At 37.9% G+C, this 15170-nt stretch overlaps 1 protein-coding gene across 1 annotated transcript in view; it reads right to left on the reverse strand.

The window, feature by feature from the left end:
• The window catches only part of CC2D2B (coiled-coil and C2 domain containing 2B), a 107928-nt gene that overhangs the window by 24939 nt on the left and 67819 nt on the right, over positions 1 to 15170 (reverse strand). Inside the window, exons 21-25 of the mRNA XM_027528984.1 lie at positions 12177 to 12347; positions 10644 to 10740; positions 9742 to 9851; positions 5335 to 5431; positions 262 to 360 (exon numbers count right to left, since the gene is read on the reverse strand). Of these exons, the coding sequence (XP_027384785.1) occupies positions 262 to 360; positions 5335 to 5431; positions 9742 to 9851; positions 10644 to 10740; positions 12177 to 12347 (574 nt within the window). The remainder of the gene's footprint in view (positions 1 to 261; positions 361 to 5334; positions 5432 to 9741; positions 9852 to 10643; positions 10741 to 12176; positions 12348 to 15170) is intronic.

Below are 15170 nucleotides of genomic sequence, written 5' to 3' on the forward strand. Positions count from 1 at the left end.
ATGAATGTTGCTTTAAGACCTACAGTTAGCTGACCTTTTCTTCATCAATGAATACAAAAAATATATGAAATAAATTTGTGGGTATCTCTTAGAGACAGCTAAAATCTTCAAATACTCCAACACCTAAGAGGCACTTGCATACAGGATCATTTCAACTGACTTATCAACATGCCAATCAAAATCTGACTCAAAGAAAACAGTAAGTGTTTCTATTAGCCAGAGACAAAAATTTAGAATTAGCAAAAAATCAGTTTCTGTTACCTCAGATTGTTGTAGGAGAGCAGAGAAAGGGAAGACAATGGATCCAAGCCAATTCTTTCTTATATATGAATGACCACTACAGCTCTTGAAACAGCGATCCTATTAAAATAAATAAGTTTTCTATTACTATTCTATATCATGTGATGAATAACTTCACACAAACTTGCAGGTAAGTATAATAAATTCTCTTTCATTTTAAAAAGAAACCAAAGAGTAAATAGAGAAGTTTTTTTCTCACTTTCAAAAATTTCTCTAAAAGATAATTGACTATTTAAAGCAATAATAATGACCTGTTGCAGAGTTTATGACATATATAAAAGCAAAATATATGATAAAATAACATTAACACAAAGCATAGGAGTAGAAATGGAAGTGTAATAATATCCTGTTCTTACACTATATGTGGAGTGGCATAATATTATAGACTGTGATAAGTGCAATAATATATAATAAAACCTAGACAACAATTAAGAAATAAAAAAAGTACAGCTAATAAGCCAATAGTGAAAATAAAGTAGAATAATAAAAGTATTAATCCAAAAAAGGGAAGAAAAAAAGATCAAAAAACAGACGGGACAAGCAGAAAACAAACAGGAAGATGGAACCTAGCCAAGTCAGTAATTACACAAAGTGTAAATACCCATTTATTAAAAGATAGAGGTTGTGAACTGAATAAAAAAGGAAGACCCAATTATGGACGTGAGTCTGAGTGAACTCTGGGAGATGGTGATGGACAGGGAGGCCTGGCATGCTGCGATTCATGGGGTCACAAAGAGTCGGACACAACTGTGCAACTGAACTGAACTGAACTGAAAGTAAACTCATTTTACATATGAAGACACAGGTTAAAAGAAAAAATAAGAAGAAAAGAAAGAAAACAAACACCAATGAAAAGAAAGCCGAAATGACTATATTTATAACATACAAAGTAGATTTAAGAAATGTAACCACGGATAAAGAGGAATATTTCATAATAATAGGGCCATCAATTCATGAAGAAGGAATATAATCTTAACAGTGTGTGTGTGTGTGTGTGCTAAGTTGCTTCAGTCGTGTCTGACTCTGTGTGACCCAATGGACTGTAGCCCTCCAGGCTCCTGTGTCCATGAGAATTCTCCAGGCAAGAATAGTGCAGTGGGTTGCTATGCCCTCCTCCAGGGGGTCTTCCCTACCAAGCGATGGAACTTGAGTCTGTTACGTCTCCTGCATTAGCAGGCAGGTTCTTTACAACCCTAGCACCACCTGGGAAGCCCTGTAACTCTAATAAAGAGTTATAAAATCAGAGCTAAAAAACATGACACCAAGAGCAATTCATGAAAAAATGCTCAACGTCATTGTGTGTTGTTAGTTGCTCAGTCGTGTCTGTTTGCGACTCACCAGGCTCCTTTGTGTATGGAATTTTCCAGGCAAGAACACTAGAATGGATTCCCATTCCCTTCTTCAGGGGATCTCCCCAACCCAGGGATCAAACCCAGGTCTCCTGCATTGCAGGCAGATTCTTTACCATCTGAACCACCAGGGAAGCCATTCAACATCATTAGTTATTCAGTTCAGTTCAGTTCAGTCACTCAGTCGTGTCTGACTCTTTGAGACCCCATGAATCGCAGCAGCAGCCTCCCTGTCCATTACCAACTCCTGGAGTTCACTCAGACTCAGACTCCATCGAGTCAGTGATGCCATCCTGCCATCTCATCCTCTGTCGTCCCCTTCTCCTCCTGCCCCCAATCCCTCCCAGCATCAGTCTTTTCCAATGAGTCAACTCTTCCCATGAGGTGGCCAAAGTACTGGAGTTTCAGCTTTAGCATCATTCCTTCCAATCAACACCCAGGACTGATCTCCTCTAGAATGGACTGGCTGGACCTCCTTGCAGTCCAAGGGACTCTCAAGAGTCTTCTCCAACATCACAGTTCAAAAGCATCAATTCTTTGGCGCTCAGCCTTCTTCACAGTCCAACTCTCACATCCATACATGACCACAGGAAAAACCATAGCCTTGACTAGACGGACCTTTGTTGGCAAAGTAATGTCTCTGCTTTTCAATATGCTATCTAGGTTGGACATAACTTTCCTTCCAAGGAGTAAGTATCTTTTAATTTCATGGCTGCAGTCACCATCTGCAGTGATTTTGGAGCTCAGAAAAATAAAATCTGACACTGTTTCCACTGTTTCCCCATCTATTTCCCATGAACTGATGGGACCAGATGCCATGATCTTTGTTTTCTGAATGTTGAGCTTTAAGCCAACTTTTTCACTCTCCTCTTTCACCTTCATCAAGAGGAAATGCAAATTAAAACTATAATGAGATACAACCACAGGCTTATTAGAATGGCTAAAATTTTGAAGTCTGACTACATGCTTGTAAGAATGTGAAAGAACTAGAAGTCTCATACAGTGCTGGTGGAAATAAAAAACTGTACAATCACTTTGAAAAAACAGTTTGTTTCTTAAATGTCCACTTACCATATGATCCAGTCATTTCACTCCTATGTATTTACCACCCCCAAATTAAAGCATTTGTATGTAAGACTTCTACACAAATCCTCATGGTAGTTTTATTTATAATATCCCTCCCACCCCCACCATAGAAAACCCACTTGTCCATCAACAGGTGAATATTTAAACATACAATACAACGTGTGTTTTCAACAGACTACCACTATACAATAAAAAGTAATGAACTATTTGATAAATAACACAACATAGACAAATCTAAAAATAATTTTTTTTCCCTGAACAAAAGCTGCCAGGCCAAGGAAAAAAGAGTGAAAACTGTATGATACCATTTCTATAAAATTCCAGAAAATACAAACTATAGTTACTGAAAGCAGATGAATCATTTCCTGGGGTGGGAAGAAGGAAGGGAAGGATGGAGGTATTCTAACAGGACAGAGGAAAACCTTTGAGAGTGATGCATATATTAATTGCCTTGACTTTGATAATGGTTTCATGTATATATATACATATGTCAAAATTTGTCAAAATACACACTTTATGTGCAGCTTACTGTATGCCAACTACTCCTCAATAATGCTATTTTTAAAAATTAGAGACAGTGTAGTGGGGTATTAGGCAAAAAAGGGTTTGGCATTCACCACCAATACCACTAACCCCACTGGCATTTACTCTGTAACTCACTTCACTTTTAGCCATTTACGTTTTTCATTTCATCAGCCGAAGTGCTGAAATAGGGGGAATATGGGAAAGGTGTTAGAGAATAGTTCTTGGGATTGGCATGTTGCTTGTTTGAGTTAAGACGGGCATAGGCAACAAACCGCTCCATAGTACCAGTATATACTTATATCCACTGATTTTTACTTGTAATTGGGGAAGATGAGAGCAGTTGGGTTGAGTTTAGGAATCAAGAAGGAGAGAAAGGACAATGAAGACGTGGGAAGGGTTGGCGCACACTGAACCCCACTAGGTCCCCTGTCCTTGGTTTGGCCCCTGGTGATTAGGGTCAGTGGCTGGAGAAGCTCTTCTACGGTGAGATTTTGTGGACAAATACTATTGCTTTAAAGTCTAGATACACAATATGTGGTATGGATTCAGAGAAAATAGGCCCGTTCTGCCCATGTTTGTACAGAATCCAGTGCCTCTTGAGTATTCTGATAACTCTGGGCTCAAGGATAACTGGAGGGATAACACCCTTGGCACAGATGGTGGCATCGTAATCACGGGCAATGTCAACAGTGGTGGTGGTGAGATTCTTTGGACATGACTGAGCGACTGAACTGAACTGAACTGAGAGCTCTGGGGGCTGAGTCAAAAGAACCCACATACTGACAACTGTAGCTAACAGTCATGTCTAAGCACATATATGAGGACTTCTCGGAGGCTTCCAGAAAATTTTGCGACGGACTGATAGAGGTTTTGTGAGTAGAAGGTAGAATAAGAATAAGACCTTAAATTATTTATGTTAATGTGATTTCTTTTAAAGCCATAGACTCAGAATTTCTGTTAATATTAAAGTTATACACTATTAACCTGGGCTGAAGTAAGGAGCTAGGAAAAAAGAAGGGAGATAAAAAGGACAATTCATTGTGGTTTTTCCCATATACTGTCTTGCTTTCTGCTTCATTTTATGCTTTTCCATCAACCACCTTTCCCTTGCTGTCATAATTATGGATCATGTTGGCTTACTGCCAAGAAATAATGGCATCAGTTACATAGCATCACCAGACATGAATCTGAACAAACTCTGGGAGATGGCGAAGGACAGGGGAGCCTGGTGTGCTGGAGTCCATGGGGTCACAAAGAGTCGGACACAACTTATTGACTGAACAGCCACCACAACAAAGGTTAACGTGGGCCATTTCTTGACTAAGAAAATTCATTGAATGGTCCTCTTGCAGACAGTCCAGTTTAGAAATGTAAAAACCTTGTAAAAGAAAATGCAATATATGCTGGCTCCCATTTTAATCTGATCTCTCTTTTCTTCTAAGAAGAACAAATGCCAGGGAGGTAAGGGTCATAATAGACAATATTGAGATTCTAGTGATCACATGCCAACTAGGAAGCCATGGTATTCAGTTTCTAAGCCCTGAGTGTGTTGCTGCTGTTTACTTGAATCTGGGGAAGCACTGAAGTTTGAAAAAAGCTACCAGTACACCTGATTCCTCTCTTCAGTTCATAGCCACTGCTTTTGAGATTTACCTACATCTCAGTAAACAATGTAAAGCATCTTAATGTACATACTTTTACTATAATATATACATTAAGTATGTATCACAGTATATATCATAGCAAATATGCTTAGTGCAGCAAACCTTGAAAATATGGTAAAGCTTGGCTACCAGGAAGTTCACATGTAGATACAATGTTCAATTGCAGAAACCTAGTTTCCCCAAATTCTTGGTATATTTATCCCTCCTCTTCCTATGTGTGGTTTATGAGCTCTGTTATTTTTGAACTGACTTGTCACATGTCTGATTTTATTTCATGTTGCTCCATATCCTTTTGAGAAAACGTTGTAGACACTGCATCTAAAAGCAAATTAACAAATACGTTCACAGACTTCATTCAGTCTGAACCTAGAATTATTTCAACATTGATTATTATAATTATTCTACTTTACCTCATGCTTTTCAATAATCATTTCATCAAAAATGTTGATATATATATTATCTTTTATTTTAGATAAACTTGAGAAGTTACAATCATGTCCTGGTAAGCTGTAAATAAGAAAACATATTCAGATGTTTAACTGATTTTATAAAATCATTATTCATAAAGGACTATAAAATTACCTGTGTTATTTTCTTTTTTAAAGTGTAAGTTAAGAAAACCTATGTGTTTTCAAGATGACTGTTATCTTTCATTAGACTCAATATCAAAAAATCTACAGACAATAAATCCTGGAAAGGATGTAGAAAAAAAGGAACCCTCCTACACTGTTGGTGGGAGTGCAAATTGGTACAGCCACTATGGAGAACGGTATGGAGGTTCCTTAAAAATCAAAAATAGATTTGCCATATGACCCAGCAATCCCATTTATGGGCACATACCCATGTGTGCGCACACACTAAGTTTCTTCAGTCATGTCCAACTCTTTGTGACCCTACAGAATGTAACCCACCAGGCTCCTCTGTTCATGAGATTCTCCAGGCAAGAATACTGGAGTGAGTATCAGTTCAGTTCTTCACTCGTGTCTGACTCTTTGCAACCCCATGGACTCCAGCACACCGGGCTTCCCTGTCCATCACGAACTCCTTGAGTTTACTCAAACTCGTGTCTATTGCGTTGGTGATACCATCCAACCATCTCATCCTCTGTCGTCCCCTTCTCCTCCTACCTTCAATCTTTCCCAGCATCAGGGTCTTTTCCAATGAGTCAGTTCTTTGCATCAGGTGGCCAAAGTATTGGAGCTTCAGCTTCATCATCAGTCTTTCCAATGAATATTCAGGATTGATTTCTTTTAGGATGGACTGGTTGGATCTCCTTGCAGTCCAAAGGACTCTCAAGAGTCTTCTCCAACACCACAGTTCAAAAGCATCAATTCTTCAGTGCTCAAGTTTCTTTATAGTCCAACTCTCACATCCATACATGACTACTGGAAAAACCATAGCTTTGACTAGATGGACCTTGGGAAAATAATGTCTCTGTTGGGAAAGTAATGTCTCTGCTTTTTAATATGCTGTCTAGGTTTGTCATAACTTTCCTTCCAAGGAGCAAGCGTCTTTTAATTTCATGGCTATAGTCAGCATCTGCAGTGATTGTGGAGCCCGCTAAAATAAAGTCTCTCACCATTTCCATTGTTTCCCCATCTATTTGCCATGAAGTGATGGCACCAGATGCTATGATCTTGGTTTTCTGAATGTTGAATTTTAAGCCAACTTGTTCACTCTCCTCTTTCATTTTCATCAAGAGGCTCTTTAGTTCTTCTTTGTTTTCTGCCATAGGGTGGTGTCTGCATATCTGAGGTTATTGGTATTTCTCCCAGAAATCTTGATTTCAACTTGTGCTTCATCCAGCCCAGCATTTTGCATGATGTACTCTGCATATAAGTTAAATAAGCAGGGTGACAATATACAGACTTGATGGACTCCTTTCCCTATTTGGAACCAGTCTGTTGTTCCATGTCCAGTTCTAATTGTTGCTTCTTGACCTGCATACAGATTTCTCAGGAGGCAGGTAAGGTGGTCTGGTATTCCCATCTCTTTCAGAATTTTCCAGTTTGTTGTAATCCACAGTCAAAGGCTTTGGCATAGTCAATAAAGCAAAAGTAGATGTTTTTCTGGAACTCTCTTGCTTTTTTGATGATCCAACGGATGTTGGCAATTTGATCTCTGGTTCCTATGCCTTTTCTAAATCCAGCGTGAACATCTAGAAGTTCATGATTCATGTAAAGTTGAAGCCTAGCTTGGAGATTTTGAGCATTACTTTGCTAGCGTGTGAGATGAGTACAGTTGTGTGGTAGTTTGAGCATTCTTTGGCATTGCCTTACTTTGGGATTAGAATGAAAACTGACCTTTTCCAGTCCTATGGCCACTGCTGAGTTTTCCAGATTTGCTGGCATATTGTGTGCAGCACTTTCACAGCATCATCTTTTAGGATCTGAAATAGTTCAACTGGAATTTCATCACCTCCACTAGTTTTGTTCATAGTGATGCCTCCTAAGGCCTACTTGACTTTGCATTCCAGGATGTCTGGCTCTAGGTGAGTGATCACACCATCGTGGTTATCTGAGTCATGAAGATCTTTTTTGCATAGTTCTTCGTGTATTGTTGCTACCTCTTCTTAATATCTTCTGCTTCTGTTAGGTCCATACCATATCTGTCCTCTATTGCACTCATCTTTGCATGAAATGCTCCCTTGGTATCTCTAATTTTCTTGAAGAGATTTCTAGTCTTCCCCATTCTATTGTTTTCCTCTATTTCTTTGCACTGATCACTGAAGGAGGTTTTCCTGTCTCTCCTTGCTATTCTTGACAAAACCCTTAGAACATACAAGGCTTCCCAGGTGGCACTAGTGGTAAAAAATCTACCTGTACTGCAGGAGATGTGGGAGACACAAGTTCGACCCCTGGGTCAGGAAGATCCCCTGAAGGAGGGCATGGCAACTCACTCCAGTATTCTTGCCTGGAGAAATCCCATGGACAGAGGAGCCTGGTGGGCTATAGTCCATAGGGTCACAAACAGCTGAACAAGACTGAAGCAACTGAGTACACACGCATAGAATGTACAACACAAAGAATGAATTCTAATGTAAATTGTGGACTTTGTCTCATAATATGGTCCATTTCATAAGAAATGTACCACACTGACACTTAGGGAAGCTGTGTGTGTGTGTGTGTGTGTGTTGAAGGGAGAGGATATGTAAGAATTCTGCTTTCTGCTCAATTTTACTAGGAATCTAAACTCTCTAAAAATGATAAAGTCTATCAATTTGTTTAAAATGGAAGAAAAAGAAACTCAATCTCATTAGAAATCCAGGAATGTAAATTAAATCACAGTAAGAATATCACTTTAGATCCACCATATTAGAAAAATTAATTTAAAAAATATTAAATATTATTGAAGATGTGGCACAATAGGAACTTATATATTGAGAGTGTATATTGGCACAATCACTTTGGGAAAAAAATTGACATTACATAGTAAAGCTGAAGCAATTCCACCCCTGGATATGGATCCTGGAACAGAGGGTTTCAAAGTGTCTCCTGACTAGTAGCATCAGTAACACCTGGAACTTGTTAGAAATGGAATTATGTATCAGCCCTACTCTGCTGCTGCTGCTGCTGCTAAGTTGCTTCAGTCGTGTCCGATTCTGTGCAACCCCATAAACGTCAGCCCACAAGGCTCCGCCGTCCCTGGGATTCTCCAGGCAAGAACACTGGAGTGGGTTGCCATTTCCTTCTCCAGTGCATGCAAGTGAAAAGTGAAAGTGAAGTCGCTCAGTCGTGTCCGACTCCTAGCGCCCCCATGGACACAGCCTACCAGGCTTCTCCATCCATGGGATTTTCCAGGCAAGAGTACTATAGTGGGTTGCCATTGCCTTCTCTGAGCCCTATTCTAGAGCTATTGGATTAGAAACTATGGAGTTGGGCCCAGCAATTTGTTTAAAGAAGCCATACAGGTGATTTCAGTGCACAAAATAGCTTGAGAACTAATGTCTTAAAAAGAAACTCTTAGATGTGTGTTCCAGATAACAAGTACAAGAATGTTCAGAGCAACACTATTCATAATAGCAAAACACTAAAATCAGGCAAATGTGCATCAACAGGGTAAAGAATAAATAAATTATGGAATAATTTAAAGAATAAATAAATTTTAACAGTGGAATACTATAACAAAGTGAAAATGAAGGAAGGAATAGTTATGAATATGGATAAATCTCTAAAAATAATGAAGAATAAAGAAACAGGTTGCAAAAGATAATTCAATTTATATACAGTTGAAAAGCATCCATAAAGAAATAAAACATAGCTAGGGATGAATATCTATGATTTAAAGTCATAAAGAAAGAGAGGGAAGGATAAACACAAGGGGGATACACTTAGATATTGGCACAGTGGAGCCTTCAACGTTCCTGGTAACACTCCATTTTTAAAGCTAAATGGTAGATACACAAATATTCATTTTCCCTCAGAACTTATATTTACATATACATTATATAGGGGCTTCCCTGCTGACTCAGTGGTCAAGAATCTGCCTGCAATGCAGGAGCCACAGGAGACACGAGTTCAATTCTTGAGTCAGGAAGAGCCCCTGGAGGAGGGCAGGGCAACCCATTCCAGTATTCTTGCCTAGAGAATCCCATGGACAGAGGAGCCTTGTGGGCTACAGTTCACAGGGTCGCAAAGACTCAGACATGACTGAAGCGACTTAGCACGCAAGCATACATTATCTATGTAAACACACTTCATAATTTAAAAACTTAAAAATTAAGCCTGTATCAATCATTATTTTTAATAAATGGCTCAAGAAACCAATTCTGTTATTGGTTTATTTTAGAAGTCAAGGAAAAATGGACTCCAACTTACATAAAATCTACTTTAATTTCTTCGTTCCAACATGGATGAGATCCACTGGCAACGCTGGTTTGGTATACAGTGTGCTGAAAGGAAACTTCCACAAAGGGGTGTACAGTATCCTGAAACACATGATAAACCCCGACTAGGTTTTTGTAATATTTTATATAGCTGATAAAAGGTAGAAATTAGTTACTGGCTGATAACTAGATGGTTTGGTTTTTCTAGTTTTTCAAACAACCATTATTTATCCATTCATTCATTCAATTAAGATTTCATCCTATTTAATATCAGGTATGATTTTTCTAGGATTCAAAAATACATGGATATCGGTAAAGATTTTTATCTTAAGTCTCTCAGGAGAAAACAAAGGACAGTTAAGCAAATAATGGCAATGAAACAAAAGAAATATATTCAGGATATAATAGTTACTCAGGAGAGAGAATGATTAAACTTTGGGGGGTGAGGACAAAGAGAACTTCATAGAGAACACATAGCGTGGGCTTGAGCTTCGAAACATTAAATAGTAGTTCATGTGGCCAGTAACACATGAACATGAAGTGTGGTGGCCATTCCAGGCAAAAGAAAGGGCAAGAATGGAGGACTGCTAGAACGCAGTAGTGTATATGACACTGCTGTGGGGTGGAGGGAAATGTGGCTGACTGATTGGTAGATAACAACCAGATAAATACAGATTTTGGTATACTTTCTAAGGAGCTTGCATTTTATTCTATAGACCCTGAGGGCAGGGTAGTAGAGAATGAAATGGTTAGAATTACATTTTGTAAACAGCACCATCACTATGTTATGGAGAGTAAACTAGAAGCCCAAGAGAGTAGCCCCCGTTAGGGGCCAGTTGCAATTCAGGGAAAACATGATCAAAACTGCGCTTTAGAGAAGTGTTAAATACTTATCTCATTTAAGAGTTCATCTGAGGCTAATGATTTGATTGTTTCTTTATGTCTGAGGCGAGACATGGATGATATCAAATAAGTAGGCATATCCAAGGACCTTCAGGAAAAACAAAATAGAGACATACATTTTAATTAATTTCAATATTTGTTCTGATGCGAGTAGGTGTGTTTTTGCTTATGCTTCTGTGCTGTGTTGTTGGGTTTCTGCTTATGCTTATAGAGATAGATAAGACAGTTACCCTGGATCTTACAGTTTGCTTTGGGTCTTCATATCATAGGGGGTTAGAGATAAATATGTGACAATCACTGCTCTGAAAGAGTAGCTCCTCAGTGCTGAGCTATGGATGGGAACCAGTCTGTGGCAAAGTCTTCACTGATCCTCAGCAAAAAGGGAAAAATAGGGTAGGTAATACTTTGAGTTATATTATTTCTATTTTTGGTGTTATAGTATTCTTTCTTTTACAGATTAATTACTGCAGAAAGTGAAAGTCACTCAGTCATGTCCGACTCTTTGTAACCCCATGGACTATACAGTCATGGAATTCTCCAGGCCAGAATACTAGAGTGGGTAGCCTTTCCCTTCTCCAGGGAATCTTCTCAACCCAGGAACTGAACCCAGGTCTCCCCCATTGTAGGTGGATTCTTTACTAGCTGAGCCACAAGGGAAGCCCAATAAGCCCGATTATTGTAAAAAATGGTAGTAATTTTAAAATGTCCTTATTTCACAAAACAGCCTTGAAATGTGCATTTGTTTTGAGAATATCAAGTGTATCATAAATAAAATCATATTTACAAAACACAGGCAAAACCTTTAAGAGGTTTTAACTGTAGATTAGTAGCTAGTAAGCAAAATGTTTCTCATAGGTAAAATTCACGGGATAAACATAAAATACGAAAGTAGAGCACACCTGTGTTAAATGTAGATAGAGAGGGACACTCAGTATCCCTTAGGTACCTGGGTATGAAACAGTCACAATATATAGATTATATATGAGATTAAATATATGACACTTGATATTGAGGATATACTAAATATTCAGGATGACTTCATTTGACCATTCTGACCCCACATATCCTCTGCCCAAGAAACATCAATAAAACACATCATTCTGTGTGCCTGCAAAAGAGATGGTAAGATCTGATTTTTATAGAAGTCACATAAAATGACAAGTCCAAAATGGAGCCTATTCTCTCCTGTATTCTACTATTCTACTTCCAACACTGTGAGTGGACAGTATAATTGGCAATAGCTGCTTAAGTTTTCAAAATAGGGAATATGGACAGAAGGCATTTATTTAATAAAGCACCCCAAAATATACATGTTAAAGATACTTCAGGCATCTCAAAGTTCTGCAAACTTTTACTACATAGAAATGACAGTTAAGTTTGACTATTCAAATGAAGATTTCAACTCTCATTCAGCTTTTGTATGTAGAGCATCAATAAAGTACAAAGTTTTTATTAAAAAGACAGTTTAGAAATTTACATTTAAGACATTTTTTGTAACTCCAATAATTGGTGCAATTGCCTTACCTATTAACTGTTGTTTTCCTTGTAGGAATATTATAAGCTCTCAGTATTCTGATAAGAATCTTAATATCTCTATCACAGATAGTCTGTACTGCCACTTTTTTCCTTTCTTTCCTCTGAGGCTTTAACTTTCTTCGTTGTTCAAGAAGCTTACAAACTGCATATGTCAACTGGCTAAAAAGTGGTCAATCAGATTGATATAAAATAATAAGATTTGAAAGATAACGATTTTTAAAATTTATTATAAATAAAGTCATTATTCTGAACCATGTTCTCTTTACTGTGTAGGGGAGACAGTTGTCTTAGATCCAAGAAAATAATCTTTTTTGGAGTGTGGAAGGGATTCTGAGTTTTAAGAGAGCATCTGATTGCTCCATGTTCTTTGGGTATATGGTCCAAGAAGAGATAGGGCATGGAGAGGTAATCCCATGAAACATGATGTTATTTCAAAAGATTATTCATTTTTTAGGAATCATTCTCTTGATCATTTTCTACATAGTTCTGAGTAGGAGTTAGTTATAAGTGCTGCAACTTCTGGCAACACAAACCTTTATGGAACCTACATGGAAACACAAAGTTATATGGAATTATAACTTTATGGTCACACTTGTTTTCCTCTAAAGACTGAAAATAAAAACTTCAGACTACCCTACAAAGTTACAGTCATCAAAACAGCATGGCACAAAAAAAAAAAAGCATAGTATTGGCACAAAAATAGAAATGCAGATCAATGAAACAGGACAGAAAGCCCAGAAATAAATGCATGTACTTATGGTCAATTAATCTAAGGAGGCAAGACTATATACAATGAAGGAAAGACAGTCTCTTCAGTAAAGGGTGCTGGGAAAACTGAACAGCTACAAGCAAAAAATGGTATTAGAACATTCTTTGACATCATACACAAAAATAAATTCAAAATGGATTAAAGACCTAAATGTATGACTGTACACTATAAAACTCTTAGAGGAAAACATAGGCAGAACACTGTCATCTTTTTCAATCCCTCTCTCAGAGTAATGGAAATGGAAAACAAAAATAAACAAATGAGACCTAATTAAACTCAAAAGTTTTTACACAGCAGAGGAAACAATAAACTAAATGAAAAGACAGTTCACAGATTGGGAAAAATATTTGCAAATGATGTGACCAAGGGATTAGTCTCCAAAATTTATAAACAGCTCATGATGCTTAACATCATCAAAACAAACAACTCTATCAAAAAAGGGGCAGAAGACTTAAACAGACATTTTCACCAAAGAAGACATATAGATGACCAAGAAGCACATGAAAAGATGTTCAACACTGCTAATTATTAGAGAAATGCAAATCAAAACTGCAAGAAGATATCACCTCACACCAGACAAAATGGCTATCATCAAAAAACCCACAAACTATAAACACTGGAGAGGGTGGGAAAAGAGAACCCTCCTACACTGTCAGTGGGAATGTAAATTTGTGAAGCCACTATGGAGAACAGTCTGGAGGTTCCTTAAGAAACTAAAAACAGAGCTACCATATCATCCTGTAACCTCACTCCTGGGCATGTATCCAGAGAAATACATGGTCTGAAAGGGAACATGCACCCCACTACTCATTGCAGTGTGTTTACAATAGCCAAGACATGGAAGCAGCCTAAATGTCCATATACAGTAGAATGGATTAAGAAGATGTGGCATATATATATATATATATATGTTTCTTAATATATATATAATGGAATATTACTCAGCTATTGAAAAGAATGAAATAAGGCCATTTGTAGCAACATGGATTGACTTAGAGACTGTCATATTGAGGAAAGTAAGTCAGAGAAAGAAATGTTGTGTAATATCATTTATATGTGGAATCCAAAAAAAGATTCAAATGAACTTATTTACAAAACAGAAACAGACTCATAGACTTAGAGAACAAACTTATGGTTACCAGCCGGGAAGGGTTGAGGGACAGTTAGGGAGTTTGGGATAGACATGTACACACTGTTATATTTTAAATGGATAAGCAATAAGGACCTACTGTACAGCAAAGGGAACCCTGCTCAATATTCTGTAACAACCTAATTAGGAAGAGAATTTGAAAAACAATAGATACATGTATGTGTCTAACTGAATCACTTTGTTGTACGCCTGAAACTAACACAACATTGTTAATCACCTGTACTCCAATGTAAAATGAAAAGTTAAAAAATAAGTTTTCATCATTGACACACTCACATCACGGTCAGTTCGGTTCAGTCATTCAGTCGTGCCTGACTCTTTGCAGTCCCCACGGCCTGCAGCGTGCCAGGCTTCCCGGTCCATCACCACACACACCGCTATATATGACTATTAAATATGAAATAGATAACTAATAAGGACCTATGGATAGTACAGGGAACTCTACTAAACACTCTGTAATGGCCTATATGGGGAAAGAATCTAAAAAAGAGTGGATATACGTATATGTACAACAGATTCACTTTGCTGTACAGCAGAAATTAGCACAACATTGTAAATCAACTATACCCCAATAAAAAGTTTTTAAAATACGTTTTCATTTAAAAACACTTACTCATAGAAGAATTACTTCAAGGTATATTTTTGAATAGAAACCCCTCCCCCAAAATATATCTCAGCATCCTAAACCAATTAAAACCTTCCTGTTAATACTAAGAATCTGCAAGTGGCCCCAGAGTGGTTTCCCAAATATGTAGCATCCCTAATTCCTGTTCCTACCCTTAAGTCTCACAGATAGGACAGTATGAGAATTGAGTTCCTTCAGCAAAAGGCTCCCCCTCAGCTGCTTGTGGATCACAGAGTGCTTATGTCAGTCCTTGCTGAGGATTCAGTTTTGAAAGGGGGAAATTATAGGCTTAGAGCATGGTGCTACCACCAATGATTTTTCCAGAATCAGTCCCAGGACAGGGAGATCTGAGAGCAAAACTAGTTTGGGACAAAGGTGTTTTGCTTTCTTTTTTTTCTTGCCACAAGGAGAGGGTTAAAAACTAAAATACTATACAAT

The sequence above is a fragment of the Bos indicus x Bos taurus genome, chromosome 26, assembly GCF_003369695.1.
Source record: "Bos indicus x Bos taurus breed Angus x Brahman F1 hybrid chromosome 26, Bos_hybrid_MaternalHap_v2.0, whole genome shotgun sequence".
In the NCBI taxonomy this organism is placed as follows: Eukaryota; Metazoa; Chordata; class Mammalia; order Artiodactyla; family Bovidae; genus Bos; species Bos indicus x Bos taurus.